Here is a 26,123-nt window from a genome sequence, read left to right on the forward strand (position 1 = left end):
AAGGGTCAAAATTCAAAATTACTGTCATTTGTCTCTAGTTCTCAAATACAAAAGCCAACTCTCAGAGGCAATTTCCCAAAATGTTGGGGGCAAGCAACAAAGTTAAAAGCACTGCTTAACTGTAATGAAATACCATCAACAAACATGAAAAAAATACACTGGTAGAGAATTAAAGCCATTAAGGGAGTTTTTACAATTCAGGCATTCTTATAATACAGTGATCACAGACTACACTGAATTTAGAGAAAAACCTCGCCTTGGATCAGAAAACTATTCAGTATCATCACCATTAAGTGCCTAAATAAAGAAATGCTGTGTTAGCACTAGTCATGTAAGAGATGATGTTTGAATTTTCAGGAATTCTCAAACAGGAGTCTTTACCTCAGAGGTTCTAGCCATAAGGCAGCCAAGACAATGACAAGCTGAATCACTAATCCAACAGTGCTGATTGTCTCTGCCAAACAGTGAGCAGATAACTAGCACTATGATCTGAACAAATCAGATCTTATTTGGGGTTCTAAATTTCAAAACACTTCTTACCCTGAAGAAGGTGGGGGAGGGGGGAAATAGACTGTAGAAAGAGGAGAATTATTACTCTATTAAAAGCTGTCCAAACAAACAAACAAACAAATCACAGGTAAGGGAGGGGAGTTTGGAGTACTTGATCTTTATGATATTTTTTAGCTTGAAGATTCTACTTTATGAAATCTGCAGTATCACCTGACAAATTCTGGCTCAACCTGAATGTACCATTTTAGAAACTAGCAAAGTGCAATAAGAGTGTTACCTTGACAGCAGATGTTACAAAACTACTTCCATGAATTTTAGGAATTGGGGAACCTGTTCCTTGGGAGGCCTGAGAGGCAGTAGAGAGCTTGCTGGTAGGACTTCCTGACAAGAAAAGTCGATTTAAAAACAAAGTATGAACAAAGTAAAATTTACAAAATGGAATTCTGAAGCCATTTTCCACCACCCTGCTCTTCTCCCCACTATTTAGTGTTCATTTTGAAGGGTTGAAAACTTACAACCAGGAGATTATTATAGAAAAAACACTTATGGATTCATTCCATTAAGTTGACCACTTCATCCCAAAAAGGGACAAGAAGCTAATCAGGAAGTATAGTAGAATAAGTAAACTAAGTAGACATTATGTATCTGCACTTTTATAGAAAGAGATACTGTAACATAATGGTGCTGGTTATTTCACAATGTGCCAAAATGTATGCATTCAACTGAATGTGAGTTCCTCCAAAGTAGTTTCACTAGAAGGTTACGCCTATTGCAAAATACTGACAACACTAAACAGTTTGTACTCTCTAAGTACAACTGTCTTTAGGATCTGATCAAAGAAAGTCACATTATCAACAGTCAACCAGGAGTCAAGACTAAAAATGGACTAATTTGGTCACCTCCTCCATTTACCAAACTTGCCTACAGAGACTGGCTTATTCCTAAAACTAAACATCCTCAAAGGACACCTTCTTAAAATCCCTAAGCGTATTCAAAAGGGAATCTCTGAAAGTAGCATTTTCTTAAAGGAGTTCTATAATTATAATCACTGTTAAAGAACATAACTTTTCCAAATACTTGCAAAGGCCCAAATACATTAATCTGTGTTAAAAATCAATTAAGTTAAAAAAAATCAGTCTTATTATAGTCATTCCTCTTATTTCATTTCTCTTAATTAGAAGTGAAGGCTACAGAATGTTTACACAGAGGAACATGAGTTTAAACAGTTGATTGAAGAGAATAAGTAAAATGTTTTAAGTACCTCAAAGAAATCTAAAAAGCACTCTATTTATTTGAGGTTACAATGATAAACACAGTGAATCCAAAGACTTATTCTTCCCATTACAGTTTTTTTTTTTTTAAATAACTACAGAGTTCAGTTTCCCTCCCACATGCAAGTTTTATCTAATTCGCAGAAAAGTAAAGATTACCTTTATCACTGAGGAAAAACATGTATGGCTCGGAAAGCTATTCCTGTTCTAAAGCTTAATTTAGAAAATTTAATAACCACATTGTCCAAAAAAAAAATACCATCTAAATGAGAATATAATCTACATTTTTATTTTTAGAAAATTAATTATGACTCAGTTTGAATCTTTAGAAAAAAAAAACTTAATTTCTAGAAATATAACAAAATGTAAATTGTCTCAAAGAAACTCAGAGGAGTTACTCTGATGTATTCCCTCCTCCTGTTCATGGTTGAAAATTTCATTCTCCCATTATCTGGCTACTAAGTCACCTTGGGGATTGCATGAATATTGTTCAGTTCAAACACACACCTGCAGTAGGAGTGGAGGCTCCAATAACCTGCCCTGGCTTGTCCACGATAACATAAGGATTATTAATAACAGAACTGGTAGTGCCTTGCTTCACATGGACTGGAGTGGAAGTTGGGGTTCGAGGCAATGGCGAAGGACTTGGGGTTGATATGGGGGAACCTTTATTAATGAAAAAGAAAAACAAAATAAACTAAACAAAAGAGATATATTCAGTCTATCTAAGAGGATGCTAAAGAAAATGGAAGAGGGGCAGAGCCACCAGGACCAAGGTGACAAACTGGGAGAAGAGAATGAAATTTTAAGTTTCAGGTACTGAGAGCAGTAGCAACAGCTGAGGCCAGGGACTAGAGTATTTCACTCTCTACATCCTTATCCGTGGACCAGCAGTAGCAGCAGAAGCAGCAGCAACAGCAGCAAGGAGCCTGTTAGAAAGATTCTAAGGTCCTACCCTAGATCTACTGAATATAAATCAGTATTCTAACAAGACCCCCAGTAGCACATTGAAGTTGAAAACCAAGTGCTTTAGATAAGTGTGGAACTGCTGAATCTCTAGGTAATAACATCTTGGGCAGGTTGTTATAATACTGGTTACACTTGAAGACACTAAAGTGAGGGAAGAAATTACTATGTGAACATCTCAACTTAGGAACCAAATCTTGATTTGCAATGAATTTCTGATAGGAAAATACAAAACTCACCCACCCCAAAATATCTCTCAATACCATGTCACAGACATAATCCAGAGATCCATGTTTCCACAGAACACTCTCAAAGGTTACCGACCAATACACCATTAAACACCCTCAACTGGCAGTGATCACATCGGTCATCCATGAGTTTCTCTAAACTTCAAAACAATTTACATGTTCAGCCAACTCCACCTCTGAAGCAGCAAGTTCCAAAATGCTTCTAACTGGGGTTGGGGTGGGGTATAAAATTATACATTCTTCAAGGACTTGGATCATATTTCTGCTTAGCTATTTCTAGCACTGAAGACTACCCCTGCCATTTAAGTATTATATAGAGTCCTCCCCCTGCCTAGGTATTTCTATTGACTTTCATGTCTTCTCTAAGAGGGCACAGCCAAAACTATAAAGCATATTTCTACTAGAAGTTTACCTAACATAAATGTAAAACTTGTGACGAAGTGGACAATTCAACCTCAGTGAAAATGAAGCCTCAGAACTACCTACTGATCATAGGAATGAGTAAATTTCTAGTGTGGCTAGTGAGTGTAAAAGATATCTCAACTTCAAATCAACCCCTGAAGCTCAACTACAAACCAAAGGCCACTAAGTTTTCTCTGTTAATAGTCACTCTGGTTTCCAAATATAATCCTCATCCTGCCTTAGCTTTCCATCAGACATCTTAGCAAACAATTTACCTGTGCTGATTCTAGATGAAAATTTGACTGCTTTGAATTTTCTTTCTTTCCTCATTCAATTCTTTCTGTATGGATGACTCTTGTTTCTATTTTGTGACACCTCGGCTTTGCAAATCAATAGTAATTAACCTTCTGGGTTTTCTGTTATTGTTGTCTGGCTGGTTGTTTTGCCACGTGGCATGCAGGATCTTAGTTCTCTACCAGGGATCAAACCTGTGTCCCCTCCAGTGAAGTGCATCTTTAACCACTGGACTGCCAGGGAAGTCCCTAGCTTGCTTGCTAACTAAACAAAAACCCTGCTTAGAAGAAGTTAAAAAAAACACAACAACCAAAACCACTTTGCTTTGTCATTCTAACAATTTTTACACACACCAACTTCACATACACCATGTATACCTGAGACAATCTTGCAGCTCATGGTGATAGGCTGGAAGGATTTTCCAGGTGACTCAGGGTTAGGAATCTGACCTTGTGGCACAATTTTGCAGCTCGATGCTATTGGCTGAAAAGCTGAATTGCCATGAGAACAAAAGGTAACCTTCTGGGATGTTGTCATTTTGGTAGGTGTTCGTTCCAATGAAGATGGCAAAGAATAAAATGTAGTGTGTCTCTCAGCTTCAGTGTTGGCTGGGAATCCTTCTTGAAATGAAAGAGGCAAATAAGTCATCAATCACTCTGAAATTTCTTATCATTTCAACAACTATTTAAGCCATTTACCAGTAGTAAAATAAACAGAGTAGACAGGTATTTAATACCGCTTTATATATTTTGGGGTGAAATGTAAATATCACACCTACAATCATATTTCATCAAAATGCTTGTTTCAAAAAATCAGAAAACACATTAACAGTATATAATAAAATTTACACAAGTTCATTATGTTCTCCCACTTTTTATATATGAATTGAAAAACTGTTCAAAGAGGAAAAACTCAAAGCATGTGTTTAATCTAATGATATCCTGTTTTATTAAATGCCCATAAAAACGATGCAACTAAAATTTAAGAGGAATAAAGTTGAGATTTTTATAAAAGAACTAAAATATTAACACACATTAAAATGTAGGCTTACCAAGTAAATCAATATGATTCAGAATCAATTTTATATTGTATCTGTATTTGTTACATAAATGAACACCTAAATACTTCATTATATGCTTATATGCCTATTAAATGAAATGATGCCATGGTCAAAATGCATAATAACAAATCTTATATTATATTTTAAGAAAGATTAGATACTTAATATTCAAGCTTCTTATTCACACAATCAGGGTCCAAACAAGAAAGTCTTCCTGTATCTATCAGAGGAAACCATTATATTCAAAGAATAAATATGCTTTTCTCAGTGAGTTCTAGGTTCTATGAAATGTTGACAAAACTTTATGAAAAAAATTTTCTGAGAAGAGTAAAGAGTTGGCTATTTTCATACTACCTCTCTGTAGGAGAGCAGCATGCCTGCTTATGGACAATTTCTTTTCCATATACTCTTAACTCGCTTAAGACAGCAGTTCACTATCAAGTGAGGGAAAGGAACGCTCCATACAAGGTAAAATGCATGTCCATACATGGAAAAATATATATTACCTTTCTCCACAGAGGTATCAGGTACTGGCTCATGTGACTGCTTTATCGGTGAGGACGCTTTCATGGGGGCTGGAATGGTCAAAGGCAAGGACGGTGGGGCATCTGAGATGTCTGACTCAGAGGACTGAGGATAAACGGAGTCTTCTCCCAGAGAATGCCGATGGAGCTCAACATCCACTACCTACACAACCGTGCAACAAGTGGGCTCATGAATCCATCATCAATGTCACAGAAAGCCCCAAACCCATCTCAGAACATGGTGCTCTAAGAGATGTGGCAAGTGATTCCTAGTTATACTTCAATCTCAATAGGATTTACCCCAGGATATAATCTAATCTAGTTTAATAAATAACTCAGTGAAACCAATCATAAAACTGGGGACTTTCCATTAGTGTTTCTGTACCTTAGAACACTCTCCTCCCCAATCTTCATATGACTGCCTCTTTCTCACCATTAGGTCTCAATCAAAAGTCACCTTCTCAGAGAGGCCTTCCCTAATTAACCTAGCAAAAGCAATTCCCTTGTCTCCCAGCTATTCTCTTCTTTATAACACTCATTTGTAAGTGAAATTATCTTATCTGCATTTATGTTTACTATATACTTTCTCCCCACTCTCAACACAATCAAGAATAAAACCCCTTGAGAATTACAGCTGCTCTCATTTGTTGATTTTTGTGTCCTCAGTACCTGAACCAGTGCCTAGCATATGGTACATGATCAATAAATATGTTCTGACCTAACACAGCACATTTCCATAAAGAGAGTAAGGTTTAACTTAGCTAATTCTCATCATAATGGCTACTGCTGATATATCATGAACACTAAAAAGTGGGGGGGATGGGGCAGGGGGTGGAGATGGGGTGAGAAAACAAAATTGAAGGTCTCATACCTCCTGATTTCAAAAGATATTATTACAAAATCATAGTAATTAAAAGAGTGTGGTACTGGCATAAAGATAGGCACATAGATCATTAGGCTAGAATATACTCTCACACACTAAAAAGAATCTATATGGCAGAATTATTTTCTGAAGGGTGTCAAGACCACTGATTGGGAAAAGGATAGTCTTTTCAACAAACAGTGCTGAGAAAACTGGAGATCCACATGCATTAGAATGAAGATGGATGCTTACTTTATACTATACGGAAAAATTAACTCAAAGTAGATTAAAGACCTAAACATAACACTTAAAACAATAAAACTCACAGAAGAAAATATAGAGGCAAAGTATTGTAACACTGAATTGGGCAATGATTTCTTGGGTATGATACAAAATGTACAGATTAAAAAAAAACACAGACTACATCAAAATTTTAAACTTTTGCACATCAAAGGAACACAATAAAGAGTGAAAAGGAAAGTCACAGAATGGGGAAAAATATCTGCGGATTATATATCTGATGAGAGATTAATACCAAGAACACAGAGAGAGATCTCCTAAAAATCAGCTATAAGAAACCAAACACCCAATTAAAAAACGGACAAAGGATCTGAATTAACATTTCTCCAAAGAAGATACATAAATGGCAATAAACCACTGAGTGATGCTCAACATCAATAATCATTACAGAAATGTATACCCAAACCACAATGAAACACCACCTCACACCTACTGGAAAATACAAAAAAAAGAAAACAACAAAAGCAGACAAAGATGTGGAGAAACTGAAATGCTTGTGCACTGCTGGTGGGAAGGTGAAATGGTGCTGCTGCTATGATAAAAAGTGTGACAGTTTTTCAAAAAATCAAAAATAGAATTACTGTGTGATCCAGCAATTCCACCTCTGGCTATACACCCAAAAGTACTAAACACAGGGACTCAGACAGATCCACATTCTCAGCAGCATTATTTACAATAGCCAAAAGACAGAAGCTACTCAAGTGCTTTCATTGGCAGATAAATGGATGAACAAAATGTGACATATACCAACAACAGAATGTAACTCAGCCTTAAAAAAGGGATCCCCTGGTGGCTCAGATGATAGTCTGCCTGCAATGAGGGAGATTTGAGTTCGATCCCTGGGTCGGGAAGATCTCCTGGAGAAGGAAATGGCAACCCACTCCAGTATTCTTGCCTAGAAAATCCCATGGACAGAAGAGCCTGGCAGGCTACAGTCCACGGGGTCACAAAGAGTTGGATGTGACTGACAGACTGTAGCCCTAAAAACAAAGAAATTCTGATGTGCCACAATGTGTATGAGCCTTGAGAACACTGTGCTAAGTGAAATATGGCAGTCATACACACACAAAAGAACACTGTATGATTCTACTTATATGGTAGAGCAGTCAAATTCATAGACACAGAAAGTAGAAGAGTGGTTGCCAGGGGTTGTGGGCAGAGGATGAGTTATGAACAATGAGTAGTTTCAGTTTTCCAAGATGAAAAGAGTTCTCTGGAGATGGATGCTAGTGACAGCTGCACGAAAATGTAAATATATTTAATACCACTTTGGTCACCTCATGCGAAGAGTTGACTCACTGGAAAAGACTCTGATGCTGGGAGGGATTGGGAGCAGGAGAAGAAGGACATGACAGAGGATGAGATGGCTGGATGGCATCACTGACTCGATGGACTTGAGTCTGAGTGAACTCCAGGAGTTTGTGATGGACAGGGAGGCCTGGCGTGCTGCGGTTCACGGGGTCACAGAGAGTCAGACACAACTGAGCGACTGAACTGAACACTTAAAAATGATTAAGTTGGTAAATTTTATGTGTAAATTTATCACAATTTTTAAAAAATAAAAATGGGGGGAGAAACTTTTGTTTTAATTTAGCATTCATGTTTTTCCTAATTAAAAACAAAGATGAATTTTCATTCTACTTGTTCCCAAATAATACTGCAGGAAAATAACCTACCGTCTCTGCTCCAAGAGTCTGCAAGCCAGTGTAAGTTCTGTCCAGCTATTGAGAGAAGTAAGAGTATTAAGTTTTACTATGCTTACTTATAAACCTTAAGATACAATCTTATCTAAAACACTTTCACTGCAAGTCTTCCTTTCATAATATCTACTTTTTCATAATGTACACTATTGATTTATCACATCAATAAAAGCCCTCAATTTTCTAAGAGAAAAATTGAATAAAATAAATAAAACAACCTCAGACATATAAGCACTTATTATAAAGACAGGCTATAAAAATATACATGCAGTGTGATGGCACAATTAAATACTTAGGCTATATTTACTAAGCACTTTTGGAAAAAATGAAGGAAAATTTAGGCAATACTAATAACTACCAGTATATCTGCATCATGGATGATTTATTTTAGAGGAGAGAAAGGAGTATACATTGAGGGAATGTTAATAATATAAACAAAAAAGTTTACAATTACATACAAAAAAGATATGTTCATATTCTTGCCTTTTATATTTTAAATTAAAAGTTAAAAAAGGATTTGTGGCAGCTTGCCAATATAAATCTTACACAGTAAGATCAATAGGTAAAAATGATGAAGTGGGGAGGGAGGGGAGAGGAGAAGAGGGGAAGGGGAGAGAAGGGGAAAAATACGAAGCCAGGGAGAGGTTGCTGCTGCTGCTAAGTTGCTTCAGTCATGTCCGACTCTGTGCGACCCTATAGACGGCAGCCCACCAGGCTCCCCCGTCCCTGGGATTCTCCAGGCAACAACACTGGAGTGGGTTGCCATTTCCTTCTCCAAGAGGTTAATAAATGTAAAATTTTAAAAGTTTGCAAGAAGGTCCCTGATGGCTCAGTGGTAAAGAATCTGCCTGCCAATGTAGGAAACTTGAGTTTGATCCCTGGGTCAGGAGATTCCCTGGAGAAGGAAATGGCAACCAATGCCAGTATCCTTGCCTGGGATACACCATGGAAACAGAAGCCTAGAGGGCTACAGTCCATGGGGTCACAAAAGAGTTGGACACGATTTAGCAACTAAACAACAACAGCAAAGGCTTGCAAGAGGTAGATTTCAAGTTTGGCTGAGTTCCTTAGCAGTCAACACAGAGATGACAACTCAGTCATGAGATCTAGTATTCATAATTTAAAAGGCAATACAGGGTAGATTTACAGTAGCCCCATGGAAGAGATCTGGAGTTTTAATGCTTAAACCTTCACCAATAGGGTGACTGTTATAAAGAAAGAAAGTGAAATTGCTCAGTCATGTCTGACTCTCTGTGACTGTTATAAAAGATATAGGCAATGTTAAAGCTATATCCATTTTCATGTTCTCCAGAGCACAGAAATAAGTCTTTCTGTAAACTGCACTGGCCTATATTTTATTTGTGGTACCTTGTTTTGCGAGACATTGACAAAACAGAACTATTATCAAAATGGCAAGAGAACTGGAAAGCATAGCATACAAGCAATGTTACAAGAACAGGTTTTGGCTGGAGGAGGAATGATTTAAGGAGAGATATGAAAGTTATCAATAAACATTTTAGAATTAATAAACAAAACAAAATCCTGTTCTGTCTACTCCAGAAGTCAAACAATGATAAATGAGATCAAGGTTAGAAGAGGGGGGCAGAGGTCATGCAGTTTTTTGTTTTTTGTTTTTTTTTTACGAGGTGGTCAACATCTTTAATTTCTAGGCAAATGCAAATCAAAAGCACAATGAGATACAACCTAACATTTCCTCTTAGAAAGGCTACCATCAAAAAGACAAATGAAAAAAAAAAAAAAAAAAAAAGACAAATGACAAAAATTGATGATGAACGTGCAGACTCTGGTTATGTACAAGTCCTGAGATTACTCTCTGATGCATAAATATAACTCACCACCTTCATTTCGATATTTGGCAGAACTAATACAATATTGTAAAGTTTAAAAATAAAATAAAATTAAAAAAAAAAACCAAAAAACAAAAAATGTACCCTTCAATGTAAACATATTTAGAAATATGGTATTCTTCACATTTTTGCCATGTTCTGTTAAGATCTGTAAGAAAACTGCTAGGTGGAGAGGTCATGCAGTTTTAAGTAAATTTAAGAGAGAAGCTTCCAAAAGTTTATTTACTAAATGGATAAATAGAATGTTTGGGGAATTACTGTGCTCCGTGGTGATGACTAGGAGAGGTTCAGATGACTATTCAAGGATGCAGGATATGTGAATTCATCCTGGAAACTTTAAATGTTACAGAACTCTTAACAGAGTCTTTAGTATGCAATATAATCATTACAGTATCAAATATAGATTGTTATATACTACAGAATCTCAGAATACAGATCACTGTGGACTTTAGTAACCAAGAAAAGCTACACAGGATCTTAAAGAATGGAAAGAATCCACACCGGCATACGAGAAGGGAGGAGAATAAAAGACAACGTCAGAAAAGGCCCAAAGTATCTCTGGGACATGAATAGAGACTGACCTGACTGGAGCAGGACATTCACACAGGAGATTAGTGTGACATAATTTAGGGGAAGTATGTCAAATCAAAATGTGAAGAGTCTCCAATACCAGGCAGGGGAATCTAAACTTGAGTAACAGACATTCAATCAAAGCTTCTCAGAATAATGTAACGGTTCTCGTGTTTGAAGAATAATCTGACAATGGTGTACAGAACGGACTGAGGGGAAGGGAGATAGACTGGAATTAAAAAGGCTCATCAGGAGACAGAGTTGACTAATAGCCAAGAAGAGTGGGAAGGGTGAAGGATAGTCTATAAGAAAAATTATGAAGCAAGAGTCATGGTTGGCAAGTGAATAAACATTTAGAACACAGAGGGATGAATCAAAGATGGTTCTGAGAGTTAACAAAGAAACAGCAGGAAATATGATACTCCCGTAATAAATAAAGATCAATGGTCATAACAGAAGTGCTTAAGTTCTTAAGGCCAATCAATATATGATAAATAGTAAAGCTGAGAAAAATCTGGTAACATTTTAAATACTGCTGTTTTAAAACTGTCTCATTCACCAGAAACTCTAAGTGATAAGGACAATACAATGTGTAAAAAAAGTATGCAAACAATTCCCTTTATTTTAGGGATCAGGACTGAGCCCAGTGCAATACAAGATGGCATGTGCAGTGCTTAAAATAAGTTAAGGGGAAAGCAAGACTATTTCAGACCTTCCTCTAAGTGGGAACATATCCTGCCCTACTGAACAAAGTGGCTAAATATTCTTTACTTGGTTTCATTTCTTCACTGAGGCTGTAAGAAAATCTTGTTTTACAGTAATCTCTAGAAAATAACTTAAACATGAAGTTAAGCAGTGCTGTTTACCAACATTGGAGGACAAATTTCAGGTGGTTTTAAAGTTGAAAAGGGTACATTTGTAGAACAAAGGGAACAAAGAGGGAATTTTGAAAATGTACTCAGATTCATCTGAAAGCAATTACTGGGAATAATGTGGTAAACCACAAAGTAAGGGTACTTTGGAAGAAGTTCAATATTAGGATTATATCTTACGGACAGAAAATGTACACGAGACTACTACAGAGAGGGGCATAAGGGTAATGTACAAAAATGCTCTGTCTTCCGACTATGAACGCTAAATGCTTATTATATAAATTGGAAAAGAAACACACACACACACACACACACACAGAAAAAAGGGGCAGGAGAAATTGTCCACAATGTCATTACTTCAATTACTCCAACTTTTTAGTATATTTGTGTCTTTTTTCATCTATTTAAAATCTTGGTTGACCTCATATTATATATATAGTTTTATATTTATGCTTTTCACTTACTATAATGGTAGTTTCCCCATGTACAGAAAACACTTTGTAAAATAAATTTATAATGGTTACATAATAAACCATGTGGATATATCAGTTAAGAATTCCAAAAGTATTACAACCTTGCACAGGACTTTATATTTTCTAAAATATGTTCACTTCTATCTTTATTCTTAGGAGATAAATAGACAAGGATTACTATTTGTGCCTCTTTCTACAGAAAATTAAGATGTAAAAAAGTAAAATATAGATTAAAAAGGAAAAGATTTCATTTACTTATTAGCCCCAGGTAACACAGTAATAGTGAGCTCTGATCAGAGATCAAGTCTTCTGATTATTCAATCAGCTCATCTTCTTAAAGAACATACAGTTTGTTGCAAAGTGACCCTTTCCTCAACATTTAGAGGACAAATGCTACAGCAGTAAGCAGAACACACTCAAACAGATCTATCCTCCTTCCACCATCTGTGGTTAACTTCTCTCAGGTCTAACCTACCACTTCAGGTGTAGGTGAGAAGAGACACTTCATTTCTGGGGAGCAACGCTTTGTTTTGTTACAATACCTTCAGATTATGTATGATATCTATCCGCTTGTTCTGGCTGTCCTTAAAGTGAACTTGAACTCTGACAGGAAACTCACCCCAGCCTCTTCTGGTCAAGTGAAAAGGAGGCTCTCTAGGGAAAAGCAGATATTAATGTATTAGTCCATGTTCACTCTCTCATTCTAGAAAAGGAAGTTTTCCCATAATGGGTACGTTAGAACGTCACATCTTTCTGATGATTATTTATATTTCCTCAGTTAATGCTAAATCAATATGCTGAATTTTGCTAAAATGCTAAACCAAAAAAGAAAAAAATCCAACTCAAATCTACGTTAAACTTTCAACCACTGAATACTTAGAGCTAAGACACTTACACCATATAATCCAGTGTCATCATTTTCACAGACAGGGAACTAAGGTGATTTGACAGATGTCACAATATTAAAGCCAGAATTCTGGATTGCTACCTGACAGAGGCTGTGAGGGACATTCCTTACCCCTAAACACTCACTTATTCCTCCACTCTGGCAAAAACAAAATAAACCATATTCAATCTAAAGGTGACAAATTTATTTAAACTATCTACTAAGACTTAAAAAAAATTGAATCTGACTTTACATAATTTTAGTGAATAGAGAGGAATGTGTGTGATTGCTAAACAGATGAGAATTTTCAGTCAAAATGTAATTTGTGAAGGAAATAAAAAGGAAGAGTGATGAGCAAAAGACTGGTTTGCTGTTGATAATTGGTGTTGGGTACATAAGGATTCAATATACTCTACTTTGTCTATGTCTGGAATTTTCCATAATAAAAAGTTTAAAAATGTAATTGAGACCCCATGTACTTAAGAATAACATGGTTTAAGTTAATGGAGGAAAGAGAGAATGCTTTAAAGTGAAAATGTTCATTATGAATCACTGGCCTGGAATTACTATAATGAGAGAGGATGCCAAGACTGCAGGAAGAAAGCACTTTCAGTGGGATGTGCTTTTGGAAAACTAAGGAGAGACATGAATTCAGTAAGGTAGAGGGAGTGCAAGAAAACAACCTGAGAGGAGTCTAGGAACAGATATGAATCATCAGGCACAAGGCCAGAGGCTACCAGGAGAGCCCAAGGCAGGAAAAATCCCTGAGTATGGCAGCAGCCTGGAAAGTAGAGAAAACAACAATTGTATTATAAACTAGGAAAAAAAGAAAGCAAAGAAATAAGAGTGCCTGGAAGAAACCAGCTGAGATAGCAAGAGAAGCAGCCATGATGTCAGCATAAATTCAGACAGAAATAAAAGACAGATGTGGGATCAAATGAGAAGGTTGACTTGAGACAGCAGCCTGAAAAGGAATCCAAAGTCAGAGATACAGCAGGGCCTAGAAACATAGTGGACTTAAGAATAATTAAAGAAAACTCTATAGATGACAAGGTTAGTCACTTAAATTCCAGTAAAGCTAAGTGAATGGCCTAAATTCATTTTGCAATATTCGTTAATCATATTGTTTGTATGCTGAACTTCTCTTATAAAGGATATAGTAAATCAGCTGTGCTCTACCATTTATAGGCTAAACTTTAGTGAATGGATAGGAAGGACTGCAGGAAGACAGAAGACAGACAAACCAGGGAAAAGGAACAAGGATTTTAACAGGAAATTCCTCCTTAACCATATTTTTGGAAGCAAAAAAGGAATCTAAGACCTACCAACAGATGAGACATCAGCTACCAAATATTCTACTTCAAAAGATATTATGTGTTTCACACAAAAAAGGACTGCTTCGCTTGAAGATAATTCTGTATTTCTAGATTCCTCAAGGGCTTTCCTGGTAGCTCAGCTGGTAAAGAAGTTGCCTGCAATGCAGGAGACCTCGGTTCAATTCCTGGGTCAGGAAAATCCCCTGGAGGAGGGACAGGCTACCCACTCCAGTATTCTTGGACTTCCCTGGTAGCTCAGATGGTAAAGAATCCGTCTGCAGTGTGGGAGACCTGGGTTGGGAAGATTCCCTGAAGGAGGGCATGGCAACCCACTTCAGTATTCTGGCCTGGAAAACCCCTATGGACAGAGGAGTGTGGTGAGTCACAATCTATAGGGTCACACAGTCGGACACGACTCAGCCACAAAGCACAGCACAGATTCCTCATAGGGGGTGAAATGTATCAATAACCAAGAAGAAAAACTCACAGAATACTGGACTTTAAAAATGGCTTTCTTAAAAATATAGAATGAAGCATAACTCCTCGTCCAACTAATTAATTCAAATGGCCAACCAGTCTTTTAGGATCACTTCTAGTGACCCCAAATCCACTACCTAATGAAACTTCCTATTACATTTCTTTTTTTAATTTAAATAAGCTCTGGCCAGGGTTTTTTTTAAATTATTTATTTTAATTGGAGGCTAGTTATTTTACAATATTGTACATGTGCCCCCCATTTCTTATCCATTCGTCTGCCAATGGACATCTAGGTTGCTTCCATGTCCTAGCTATTGTAAACAGTGCTGCAATGAACACTGGGGTCCACGTGTCTCTTTCAGTTCTGGTTTCCTTGGTGTGTATGCCCAGTAGTGGGATTGCTGGGTCATATGGCAGTTCTATTTCCAGTTTTTTAAGGAATCTCCACACTGTTCTTCATAGTGGCTGTACTAGTTTGCATTACCACCAACAGTGTAAGAGGGTTCCCTTTTCTCTGCACCCTCTCCAGCATTTATTGTTTGTAGACTTTTTGATAGCTGCCATTCTGACTGGCATGAGATGGTACCTCATTGTGGTTTTGATTTGCATTTCTCTGGTAATGAGTGATGTTGAGCATCTTTTCATGTGTTTGTTAGCCATCTGTATGTCTTCTTTGGAGAAGTGTCTGTTTAGTTCTTTGGCCCATTTTTTGATTGGGTCGTTTATTTTCCTGGTACTGAGCTGCATGAGCTGCTTGTATATTTTTGAGATTGTCAGTTGCTTTGTTTGCTATTATTTTCTCCCATTCTGAAGGCTGTTTTTTCACCTTGCTTATAGTTTCCTTCATTGTGCAAAAGCTTTTAAGTTTAATTAGGTCCCATTTGTTTATTTTTGTTTTTATTTCCATTACTCTGGGAGGTGGGTCATAGAGGATCCTGCTGTGATTTATGTCAGAGTGTTCTATGTTTTCCTCTAGGAGTTTTATAGTTTCTGGTCTTACGTTTAGATTTTTAGTTTATTTTGAGTTTATTTTTGTGCATGGTGTTAGAAACTGTTTTAGTTTCATTCTTTTACAAGCGGTTGATCAGTTTCCCCAGCACCACTTGTTAAAGAGATTGTCTTTTCTCCGTTGAATATTCTTGCCTCCTTTATCAAAGATAAGGTGTCCATAGGTGCGTGAATTTATCTCTGGGCTTTCTATTTTGTTCCATTGATCTATATTTCTGTCTTTGTGCCTGGCCAGTTTTATTAAAGAAAATTTGTACACAATTTACTTTTTACCAGTCTGTGCTGGCATGCTTCTAATGATATCAAAACCACCTGGATCAATGATAGCCAGTGTGCATACTCTGGAGTATTTTCCACATACTGTGCCCAATTCAGTATTATTGCCACTGTAGTGATGGACACCAGTTTTGGCCAATCAGTATAATACTCTATTTCAGATTTCCTCAAGGCTGGGCAGTTGTTGGTGAGGATTACCAGTTTCGCTTTGCCTTGTCTGATCATTTTCAGAATCTGCTTGTAGCCCAGCACATACTTTCCACTTTTCTTAACCAGTTGGAGCCCAGAGTTGATTGACTCCAGTGACTCTGTCATTTTCTTTGTGGCCACCATCTTCTGGTCTTAGGTACAGGATGCCCCCAACCAAGAGCAACTGCCAAGATGGCCGGGGAGCAAGAAAGGGCTTACATTTCTGAAGAGCTCTGTTATAAAAAATATTTCATTCTCCTCCTGTAAGTCGTATGCTTTCTGCAATCACAAATAAATTCTTCCTCCATAGGACCTTCAAAAAATCTAAAACATTTCACTAAGTTGTCCACCCTGAAGGGTAAACACATTCTGTTCCTTGTAACAGCAGCAGAAGCAAATACTTATATTGTTTAGCATAATCCTACTACTCTTCTAAGCCCTTTATATCTATTAACTAATCTAATCTTTATAACCACAATATGAAATATCCTCTCTGAGACACAGTGAGGCCAAGTAACTAGCCGAAGGTCACAGAGCAATTAAGTAGTGAATCTGAGGCTTAATCTCAAGTAACAGGCTCCAGAGCGGCCCCCCGCAGCCCGTGATCCTTTTTTTAAAATGATACAATTTGAAGAGGCTCACTAGGACAGTCCTTTGGGGGCCTAGTCCATTGTAGTCTCTCACACACAAAGGCCAGGAATATTCTAACACCAGAACCATGTGTTCTTCATGTTTGAAATCCCTGTATCAAGTCCTAAGCCTAGCAAACATGTAGTGACTGTCTTGTGCCTAAAATCAAAGTTTACAGTCACAGCTTTTAGAAAGTTGGCTAAGGATGGCCATGGCAACTGAACTTAATGGAAAACAGATGGTATGTAAGAGCAGAATCTACCCATGCTCTTCATCAGGTAATGTGCTCTGACAAGGAGATTCACAGTGCATGGGAAACACACATGCACTTTGGTTCAGAGAGATTATCCTTAAGTTTCAAGTCAGCTGAAAAGATCTCACCTACTCATCACATTACTCTAGATACTTTGACACAAGAAACATCTTAAAAGTCTCGTAAAGAACATAGAGTTAAATTAAATCAAGGACACAGGTTAATGTTCTGTCATACCTGAAGTTTAAAGTTTAGTTCTAAGAAGAATATTTTAAGAATACAGATAAACTGGAATGTGCCAGAGAGTATAACCTGGCACATTATATGGGCAGAGGAACACAAAGTCACATAAACAACTGAAACAAATGTGGATGTCTGGCTTGGAGGAAAACAGAAGAGACCTAACAGTGCTCTCAAAATATCTGAACAACAGCTACATGGAAAAGAGTTTATAATGATTCTGTGTGGTGTCACAAAATGTATGGAAGTGTACTCGTTAGAAGTTAAAGTTAGGACTCTCCTCAATATAATTCAGTTCAGTCGCTCAGTCGTGTCTGACTCTTTGTGACCCCATGGACTGCAGCACGCCAGGCTTCCCTGTCCATCACCAATTCCCGGAGCTTGCTCAAACTTATGTCCATCGAGTCCGTGATGCCATCCAACCATCTCATCCTCTGTCATCCCCTTCTCCTCCCACCTTCAATCTTTCCCAGCATCAAGGTCTTTTCCAATGAGTCAGTTCTTTACATCAGGCGGCCAAAGTATTGGAGCTTCAGCATCAGTCCTTCCAATGAATATTCAGGACTGATTTCCTTTAGGATAGACTGGTTGGATTTCCTTGCAGTCCAAGGGACTCTCAAGAGTCTTCTCCAACACCACAGTTCAAAAGCATCAATCCTTAGGTGCTCAGCTTCCTTTAAAGTCCTCAATATAATTAAAAACATCCAAACAAACATAGCCACTTAAAAATAGAAAGGCCCACATCACGAAGTCATAATTCACTCAACATGAAATGAGCATTTACTACATGCTGGACATGATTCTAGATAAAGACAATTAAGAAAAATTCCCAAACATCCAGAAGTTCTGAATCTAGTAAGGGAGACATACATGTAAATTAGTAAGTATAATAACAAATTTATATATATTACTTGCTATGAAAACAGAGGTATGGTTGATCATTAACAAACTGTTTCTCTAGAAACACACAAGCAAGGTTCTCTTTTAAAATATTATTTAAAAATCATAGTATTGTACTTAATAAAACGTACAGTAAAAGTATGCTCTTGGGAAAGGTATGCGGTAATAGTGTAATTCAAAAGCTGTGAAAAACTTAACTGGTCACATATATCACCACACCTAATTATGGAATACTGTCCCAGTGGCATGAGTCAAACAGAAAACGTGAAACCTCATAAATTTCACAAAACAAAGCTCATTTAGAATTAACAGAAGATACTCTAGATGTAAAAGGTAAGAGAGAAATTTGACAAGGAGCTATGGCATGATGTCTCCCCTGGATTTCCTCAGACTTAAAATATAATCTGATAAACATGACCTTTACCTACAGATTAGATTTCTTAGTAAATACAATTTCATATATTATTGCATGATACTTTTCTACAGCCTAAAGGAAGCCATGTGTTTCACAAAGTCCAATTCTTGGGATGAGAACTGAGAAATAATATGGGCACTGATTTGCATCATTAAAGTATTAGGGTTTTACATAATGAGCTTCTAACCCCATTTTTAGTAAATCAAATGTTTATCATCAATAGAAAAATATGATTAATACATTTTAACTGATTCACACGTTTTACATTAAATAAAATGCTTTCCTAAAACAGTGTTGTTGCTGCTGCTGTTTTACTGTATGGAATTTTTGCCTGGACATTAAGACATGTTTTTTATATTAATATTTATATCTTTATGGACAAAGTGGTTTTTAAACTCACCTACTACTTCTTAACAAAATCACTAAAATATCTGTACTAAAACAATGGGCTAATTTGGAGTTAGGATATCTAAACTCAGAAAATACTGTTATTCTTAAGTTATCTTAAAGTACAAAATATTGTTACTATTCCAAGAATTCAAGTAAACAATCATTTACTTGTATTTTAACCCCTGAAAGAAAGTAGGGCAAAGAAGGAATCATTGAGAAAGTTAACTTCTGAGTTATGTCTTAAAGGATAAACAGCAGATCTTAAGAAAGACAGCTACACTGTGTATATATGTGTACACATAAGCATATGTATGTGTGTATAAGCAAAGAAGACAGACAATAGGAAGATGGTATTCCTAGCAAAGAAAACAAATATAGGTCACCAGTGGAATTCTAGATGAGGCTAGATGAGCTGTACTGGGTATTTCTAAAAGGTTTCATGAATCAGATATAGACTGAAACAAAACCACAAGGTTTTTTCAACTCTAAGTTTGAGAGCCTACGAATGTACTTGCTCCTTTATCAATCTGTACCATAAGAATAAAACAGAATAGCAACACTTTTCCAAGGTTCTATCAAATCAAATATGTCAAGAAAATAAAGGAAGTAAAAGAAAAAACCTTGTTTGCACTGGAAAACTCTTACACTGATTCATTCTCTTGGGTAGACAAGATAGAAAGATTCAATATCATAAAAAGTATGAAAATTAATCATTAATTCAATGCGATTTCAATCCATAAATCAACACTTAGAATCTAAAGTAATCTGGAACAACATATGTACTCAAGAATGACCAAGACAAAAACTGTAGAATAATATAATAATAATCAGGGGAACATACTCTACCTAAGATCAGCATACTCTATTAAGCAAAACAATTAGTATAGTATTAGTACAGGAATCAAAATTATTAACAAAATCTAGCATCAGATCCATGTTTTTATGAGAATTAAGTGCATATTAAAGGACAGATCAGCTGATAATTAATATATACCTAAATATCCTATGAAGAATATAAATGTTCTGTACTAGCTAAAAAAATCTCATTTCCAAGTATTTGACTTTTTGACCAACAATGCCTATCTTCCAGCTCCATTTCTAATTTATTTATTAGAAATAGATTTATTTTTTGACCCCCATAGAGATTTTCATTTCTTGTCCACACCAGTTTTCACTACTCATTATTGCTATTGTGTAATCTCCCAATGTAATCTCCTTCTCTCCTTACTCAGCTTAGACTCCATGGTATATCACTAACATAATATTATTATTAAAGTAAGGAAATCAATGAACTGGGAGACCAAGGTTTTAGAAGACTTGTATATCTGCATATCAAAGTCTGTAAGAGTGATGGCAAGTGTACTGGTAGAGGGAATATCAGCATACTAGGTGCTAAAACTGTATTTGAAAGAGGAATGACTAGGAAATCAGTAAATGCTCCAAAAAGAAGCAGCAGCAGATCTTATGAAATTTCAAAGGAGCAGAAGTTTTTAGAGAAAAGAAGGGGAAAACTGGTCTGGAAGCCACAAATACAAGACAGACAGACAAGCACCCATTTCTAGAACCAATGGTATACACCGTGTGTAAGAGGAAAAAAAAAACCAAAAGTTGCCACTTGAAAGTTTTCTCAGGAGAAGCAGTGTTCTCAGGAATTAGTCAGGTTTTACTTAAGAGTTAGGAGTGCTCTAAAGGAATGTTCTGAAGAAAGCTGAAGATACAGGAGATTTCATTGATAATAAACCAGAACCATTTCTACAATACATTCATATAGTGAACATACATGTGATAGGTAACATCACATATAGATGTGAACAATACACCTAAATGAAACAAATTTTACAAGAGTGTATACATATAATGTGTGTGTGTGTGTATAAAATCATTCCATCTTTGTGAAATAATCACAACAAAAAACTTCAATAGCTATGCTAGATTAAAAACAGAGAAAAAAAATATCATTAAAGGTTACTTCTGAGAGGGTGAGATCATGGGGAACTTACAACATTAAGTATTTCTATAAAGTCAGAATCCTTTATTAAATTCTAATATATTCTGATAATCATAAAAACAGTAACATTTGTATATTTATCTATATCTATATAAATAAGTTATTTCCAAAGGAGAGGAGAATAAGCTGGTGTAATTCATATGGTAACAACCTGATAGGTGAGGATGGTACCTGTTCAGTGAGACAGAAATCTGCAGTAAAGAACCACAGCTAAAATTATATTGTGACTAAAAGCCAAAGCTGAAAAAATTATTAATAATACAAGAATTTCAAAGTTCTTAAGTTAAATCACTTTCCTTCCACTTCAGTAATTCTGTACTTCTCAGGTTTAATAACTCAAATAGTGCTCACCTAACTTCCACAAGGTCATTTGGTTTATAGCTGGGATGAAGAAAGAACCAAACTTTCTTGACAAAATGATTAATACTGGGTTCTCTACGAGAGCCTCGGACATATACCATCCACTTGTGGGTTGACTGGTCATTTTCTTCTCTCTTATCAGGAGGTATATACCTAGAGTAGGGAGAAAAAAAACGACTTGAAATCTTTGTTCCTAACAAACCAATTAACTACTACTTAAAACAAGATTAAAAATCAATTACAAGAAGAAAAATGGGAAAATTTACACATACATAAAGAGTAGACAACATACTACTTACCAATTAATAGGTAAAAAAGAAATCAAAAGAGAATTAAAAAATACCTAGAGACATCTGAAAATGGAAATAGAGCATATCAAAACTTTAGTGATGCAGCAAAAACAGTTCTAAGAAGGAAGTTTATAGTGATAAATGCCTACATAAAGAAAAAAAGATCTCAAATTAACAACCTAACTTTATACCCTAAGGAACTAGAAGGAGAAAAACAAACTAAACCCTAAGTTAGAAAAAAGAAAAAAAAAAAAAAAAAGGAAAGAACAAAGATCACAGTGGAAACAGAGACTAAATAACACAATAGAAAAGGTCAAAGAAAGAAGAGTTGGTTTTTTGAAAAGATAAAATAGACAAACATCTTTACACAGACTTACCAAGAAAGAGGGACTCAAACAAATAAAATTATAAATGAAAGAGGAGATGTTACAACTGATACCACACAAATACAAAAGATCATAAAAGACTTAAGAACAAGTACACATCAACAAACTGGACAACTTAGCAGTACTGAATAAAACCTAGAAATAGACACCCTATCCAGACTGAATGGTGAAGAAACAGAAATCTGAACAGAACAGTTACTAGTAAGGAGACTGAATCAGCAAACAAAAACCTGCCAACAAAGTACATTCCAGGACCAGTGGTTTATTTAAAGGGTGAATTCTACCAAACAGATAAAGAATTGATTCCAATCCTCAACCTCTTCCAAAAAATAAAAGAAGAGGGAACACTCAATGATCTCATTTTATGAAGCTAAAATTACCAATACCAGAGCCAAATGACGATACTACAAGAGAAGAAAATTATAAGCCAGTATCCCTGATAAAGGGCTTCCCAGGTGGCTCAGTGGTAAAGAATCTGCTTGCGAATGCAGGAGATGCTGGTTCAATCCTTGGGTTGGGAAGATCTCCTAGAGAAGAAAATGGCAACCCACACCAGTATTCTTGCCTGGGAAATCCCATGGACAGTGGAGCCTGGCAGGCTACAGTCCATGGGGTCACAAAAGAGTCATATATGACTGAGTGACTAAACAACAATCCTTGATAAAAGTAAATGCAAAATTCTTCAACGAAACATTAGCAAACAGAATTCAACAGTACATTAAAAGTATCATACAACATGAGCAAGTGAGATTTATTCCAGGCATACAAGGATGGTTTGACATCTACAAATCAATGCAACACATCACATTAATGAAATGAAGGCTAAAAATTATATAATCATCTCAAAAGATGCAGTAAAAGCATTTGACAAAATTCAGTATCTATTCATAATAAAAATTCTCAACAACTGCATATAGAGGAAGCAATTCTTAAAATAATAAAGCCACACATGACAAGTCCACAGCTAAGATCATACTGAATGGTGAAAGCCAGAAGATTTTCCTCTAAGATCAGGAACAAGACAAGGATGTCCACTATTGCCATTTTTATTCAACACAGTACTATAAGTCCTAGCCAGAGCAATTAGACAAAAAAAAAAAAGAAATAAAAGGCATCCAATGAAAAGGAAGTAAAATTGTCTCTATTTGCACAAATCATAATATCATACATGGAAAAACCTAAAGACTCCATCACAAAACTATTAAATGAATTCAGTAGAGTTGTAGGATATAAAATCAACATTAAAAAATCAGTTGTTTCTATATACCGACAACAAACTACCAGAAAGAGAAATTAACAATAATTTCATTTACAACAGCATCAAATACAATAAAACACTTAGCAATTTAACCAAAGAGGTAAAAGACCTGTACATTGAAAACTGTAAGACACTATCAACTATACTTCAATAAACAAAAATAAAACTAAAAATCTATAAGACACTGATGAGAGAAACTGAAGAAGGCAAAGATATTCTGTGCTCAAGAACTGGAAAAACAGTTAAAATGTTCATACTACAATGCAATCTCTATCAAAATTCCAATGGCGTTTTTTACAAATAGAAAAACAATCCTAAAATCTATGTGCAACCAGAAAAGATTCTGAATAGCCAAAACAATCATGAGAAGGAAGATAAAAGCTGAAGGCATCATGTTTCCTGGTTTCAAACTATATTACAAAGCTACAGTAATCAAAATGGTGTTGTATTGCAATAATAACACATAAACCAATGGCACAAAACACAGAGACAAGAAATAAACTCACACTTACTGGTCATTAATTTCCAACGAGGAAGCTAATATACACAATGAGGGAAAGGACAGTTTCAATAAATGTTGCTGGGAAAACTGAAAAGCCACATGCAAAACAATGAACTGAACCTCTATCCACACCAGACCCAAAATCGACACAAAATGGATTCACAAGTTAAATTTAAGACCTAAAACCATAAAACTGGAAGAAAGTATAAAGGGCAAGATTTTTTATATCTGTCTGGGCAGTGATTTTTTGGATCTGACACCAAAAACAGAGGCAATAAAACCAAAACAAGTAGAACGACATCAAACTAAAAAGCATTTGCACAGGAAAGGAAACCACCAACAAAATGAAAAGACAGCCTACGGAATGGAAAAAAATACTTCTAAATCATGTATCTGATAAAGGGTTAATATTCAAAACATGAAGAACTCAAAAAATACCAGAACAAAAACAAAACAAAAATATCTAATTTATAAATAGGCAGAGGAACAAACTCAACTTCCAGTTACAAACAAGTCATGTAATGTACAGGTAATGTATAGCTATGGTGACAGATGGTAACTAGACTTATTGTGGTAATCATTTTTCAATATATAAAAATATCAAATAACTCTGCTGTCCACCTAAAACAAGTATAATGTTGCTAGATCAATTGTACTTCAATTAAACAAAAATATTTTTAAGGAGATATAGATAAACATATTAACATACACACAGGAATATTATTCAGTCCTAAGAAAGAAGTAAATCCTGCCATTTTTTACAACATGGATAGAAAGACCTTGATGGCATTATGGTATGCGAAATAAGTCAAGCAAAGAAAGACAAATACTGCTTGGTATCACTTCCATGTGAAATCTAAAGAAAAATCAAATTCTTAGAAGCAGAGTAGAAAAATGGTTATCAGGAGCTGAAGAGTTGGAGAAACTTTTCCATTTAAAAAAAACCCTAAAATTCAGGCAATATTTAATAGCCATATTACCTAACCAAAGTAAGTCTTTGCAGTTAACCCTTTTCTTTAAACTCTTTTTTCAGGGCTGGGGGGGGGGAGTAGGCCTGAAGAGGCATTCCCTTGAAGTTTTTTTATTTTCTAATTATCAGTCAATTTAAAAAAAAATCCTGCTTTTCCTGCTAAGTGGGTACACTAGGTAGAAACAAACTAGCATACTTTATTCCTGGGTTAGGAAACCTCTAGCCTGTGGGGTGATTTCATTCAGGTTCAAAAGTGCTAGAACTCAGAACTCTTCTGTTTCCTACTCATTGCTGTCAAGGTTCCAAGTGGTTTCTTTGTCTTTAAAGAAAACAAGTCATTTCCCTAAGTACTAACCATGGCAAAACTAGAATCCTTAGCCCTTCCTTTTGAGGCTCTGGCTTTACTTCATTAAAGAAAGAAAGAAAGAAAGTGAAGTCACTAAGTTGTCTCCGAGTCTCTGCGATCCCATGGAATGTAGCTTACCAGGCTCCTCCATCCATGGGATTTTCCAGGCAAAAATACCAGAGTGGGTTGCCATTTACTTCATGAGCCCCCCTTATAACATTCTGTTGGAAAATAAGGTCATGGCCTTCTGTACATTCATCTATGTCTATGGTTATCCTTAGCAATACAGTGGGCCAGGTTGCCTAACCCAGTTTTTCTTTAGGAGTACTCATGTCCTATCTTTATCTTTGCTCTTCCATATATAAAAGCCAGCCTATGAATTTAATGAACCCTATCAGCACTTTAATCAGAATATCTACATATCAACTTAGGAAGAAGAGATATCTTTACAACACTGAGCTTTCCTATCCATGAACATGCCATACTGCTCTAATCATTTAGTTCCTTTATGTGTTTCAATAAAATTTTTATTTTCATAAAAGGCCAGCATATCTTTTGTTTATTATGCTACATTATTTATTGCTAGAGTAAATGTATCTTTTAAAAATTGTTTTCTGTAAGTTTGTCATACAGAAACAATCAACTTCTGTGTATTGACGACGATGATATTTAGTTGCTAAGTCATGTTCAACTCTTTCGCGATCCCATGGACTATAGCCTACCATACTCCTCTGTCCATGGGATTTCAGGCAAAAATAGTGGAGTGGGTTGCCATTCCCCTCTCCAGGGGATATTCCCGACCCAGGGACTGAACATGCATCTCCTGCATTTTGGCAGGCAGATTCTTTACTACTGAGCCACCAGGGAAGCCCTCCTTACTACTTTTAAAGTTTAAATCTCTATGTCTTTTCTTTTAGTTGTTATCTTAGATACTCTAACAAGTATTGTTAACAAAGTCTAAAGTAAATCAATATTTTTACCCTCTTCCAGAACAAACAAGGACTTTATAAGTCTCATCCCAATCATTCCTCATTATTTATAAAGTCCACCTGTCCTTAAAGCCCAAAACCCACAAATTACACATAATTGTTTGAAAATGTCAT

At 36.0% G+C, this 26,123-nt stretch overlaps 1 protein-coding gene and 1 pseudogene across 12 annotated transcripts in view; both read right to left on the reverse strand.

Annotated features, from left to right (window-relative positions):
- The window catches only part of YEATS2 (YEATS domain containing 2), a 102,660-nt gene that overhangs the window by 42,012 nt on the left and 34,525 nt on the right, over positions 1–26,123 (reverse strand). For 6 of the 12 annotated variants that reach the window (XM_059881391.1, XM_059881263.1, XM_059881300.1 and 3 more), the window contains 7 exons: positions 21,260–21,421; positions 12,463–12,574; positions 8,110–8,158; positions 5,258–5,434; positions 4,069–4,311; positions 2,289–2,447; positions 788–891 (listed from right to left, as the gene is read on the reverse strand). In XM_059881391.1, the coding sequence (XP_059737374.1) occupies positions 788–891; positions 2,289–2,447; positions 4,069–4,311; positions 5,258–5,434; positions 8,110–8,158; positions 12,463–12,574; positions 21,260–21,421 (1,006 nt within the window). Of the gene's footprint in view, positions 1–787; positions 892–2,288; positions 2,448–4,068; positions 4,312–5,257; positions 5,439–8,109; positions 8,159–12,462; positions 12,575–21,259; positions 21,422–26,123 lie in introns of all 12 variants that reach the window. The other 6 variants (XM_024984827.2, XM_059881312.1, NM_001105367.1 and 3 more) reach the window with 6 other exon arrangements.
- LOC132345659 (large ribosomal subunit protein eL30-like) lies at positions 12,582–16,288 on the reverse strand (annotated as a pseudogene).

The sequence above is a fragment of the Bos taurus genome, chromosome 1 (genome assembly GCF_002263795.3).
Source record: "Bos taurus isolate L1 Dominette 01449 registration number 42190680 breed Hereford chromosome 1, ARS-UCD2.0, whole genome shotgun sequence".
NCBI lineage: Eukaryota > Metazoa > Chordata > Mammalia > Artiodactyla > Bovidae > Bos > Bos taurus.